The following is a 1,858-nucleotide window of genomic DNA, read 5'->3' on the forward strand; positions in this document are numbered from 1 at the left end:
ATATTTGCACTCAAATTACTTAAATATGAAAAGAACATATTATTCTTTCTTTTTAGAGTGAACAATAGTTCCTAATTTAGCTTATGACACTATTTATATTTGGAGTAGTTTTGTTGTTTTCTCACATGTGAAATGAGAGAAAGAAACAAGAGCATGCTTTAAATATAATTGAAACCTTAGACTTTTTGTACTATTTAAATGCAAAACTCAAGCATTACACTTTAACAAATTCAATCCACACATACATGTCTATGAAATAAGGCTGTGAGCATCCCAGGCAGGATTGAAACTGGTATAACGGAAGAAAAGTATCCATAGTTGCCTAGCTTAAGCTTCCGCCTGAAGTGCTGGTTGATAATAATACCCGACACTGCGTTTAAGCTGCCTAAGACTACTGGTCCATATCGAAGAGCCCACCTGAAAATGATTTTTTATATGTAGTGAATGTTATGTTGGCTGAAATTATTTATCTATATGTACTATATCTAATATGCTATAATCTTTTATGAACGAAATTTTTTTAACAATATGTGACCATACGTGCCGCCTTAGGGTCAGGAGAAAATTGCTTGAATTTATTTTGTATGACTTGCATTATCCATCATTTTTTGTGATACTGACAAAGACTGGAGCTCAGAAAAATAGAAATCTGATACTGCTCTCTCTTTGAATGTATGAATTTGGATAACTTCTGATCATGATTATTCCTATCATCTATCTTCCCATTACAACTATCAAGCACCGAGCCACCATTGCATAAAGATCCATCTACGTTTTAGAGCTATCGTAAAGCACAGTCGAGTGAAATAATTTTCTTGTTTTTTACTCATATACATATATTTAAAAAAATAAGAAAACTTAAATTAGCACAGTAAAATTTCAATTATTTTCAAATTTTGACAAAAGATAGAAGCCATAGGAAAAAAATTACAAGAACGAAAAATGTTTATTTAAGTCTAATCTACCCAAAACTAGCATTAAAAACAACATATTATAACAAAATTAATTAACAATCAATTTCAAGATTTGCAAGTGCTAGGCCGCAATAAATATTTTGTTTTCTAATAAATTTTCTCTATAACTATTGGCCATAGAAGAAAAATTTATAAGAATAAAAAATGTTTCTTTAGATCAATTCTACTCGAAACAAGCAGTAAAAACAAATAATAATAAAATTATTGAAATTTTGTATGTCCCATTTCCATAGTGCCCCCTTTTGTTCAGTCCAACCTTGTCCTCAGTTTGTTCTTGCTAGAATTGACGAGTCAACATCGACTCAATGGCCGGTTATACTTTGACTATAGAGTGACAACGAAACAAGAAAAGATTTTCAATTAATAGGTGTAAACCTTACGTGTCCGATGTAGTCTCCCAGTTAGTGACGAGTTCCCAAACATAAGTAGTAGCTTCCATTTCGTCCATCACAATGCCATCTTCGGGAATAGCGTTCGATTTCGACCTCATTAAAGCCATGATGAATTTTATTTTGTTATTGTTGTTTTTTTCATATAAAAATCTTATTAGAGGACAATTTGGAGGCTGTCGTTTAGCCGAAACAATACTTATTCTTTCAAATGCTATGGCTCCATCGAAATAAAAGATGATTTCGCCAATATCAAGTAAAAATTACTATGTGCGGTAGTTAACGTAAGTATTTTTTAACCTCTTGAGCGAAACATACTGAAGTTTACTGAACTGACATGTCAGATGTATCGGTGACAGACAGCTGACAGTTTATGATAAGAATAAGGCTCAACTCACACTGGCGCGGAGTCGAAGCGTCGCGACGCGTCATCTTTTTCGCCTATAGTATATTCATCTCTATTTTCCCATTGTGAAGGTACAACTTTGTGTTATG

At 32.8% G+C, this 1,858-nt stretch overlaps 1 protein-coding gene across 1 annotated transcript in view; it reads right to left on the minus strand.

Moving 5' to 3' along the window:
* The window catches only part of LOC113227168, a 2,968-nt gene extending 1,311 nt beyond the window's left edge, over positions 1-1,657 (minus strand). The window contains exons 1-2 of the mRNA XM_026460047.1: positions 1,355-1,657; positions 246-417 (exon numbers count right to left, since the gene is read on the minus strand). Coding sequence (XP_026315832.1) covers positions 246-417; positions 1,355-1,473 — 291 coding nt within the window. The 5' untranslated portion in view covers positions 1,474-1,657. The remainder of the gene's footprint in view (positions 1-245; positions 418-1,354) is intronic.
* Positions 1,658-1,858: the final 201 nt, after the last annotated feature.

The sequence above is a fragment of the Hyposmocoma kahamanoa genome, unplaced genomic scaffold, assembly GCF_003589595.1.
Source record: "Hyposmocoma kahamanoa isolate Upper Pololo Valley unplaced genomic scaffold, ASM358959v1 202, whole genome shotgun sequence".
Classification (NCBI taxonomy): Eukaryota; Metazoa; Arthropoda; class Insecta; order Lepidoptera; family Cosmopterigidae; genus Hyposmocoma; species Hyposmocoma kahamanoa.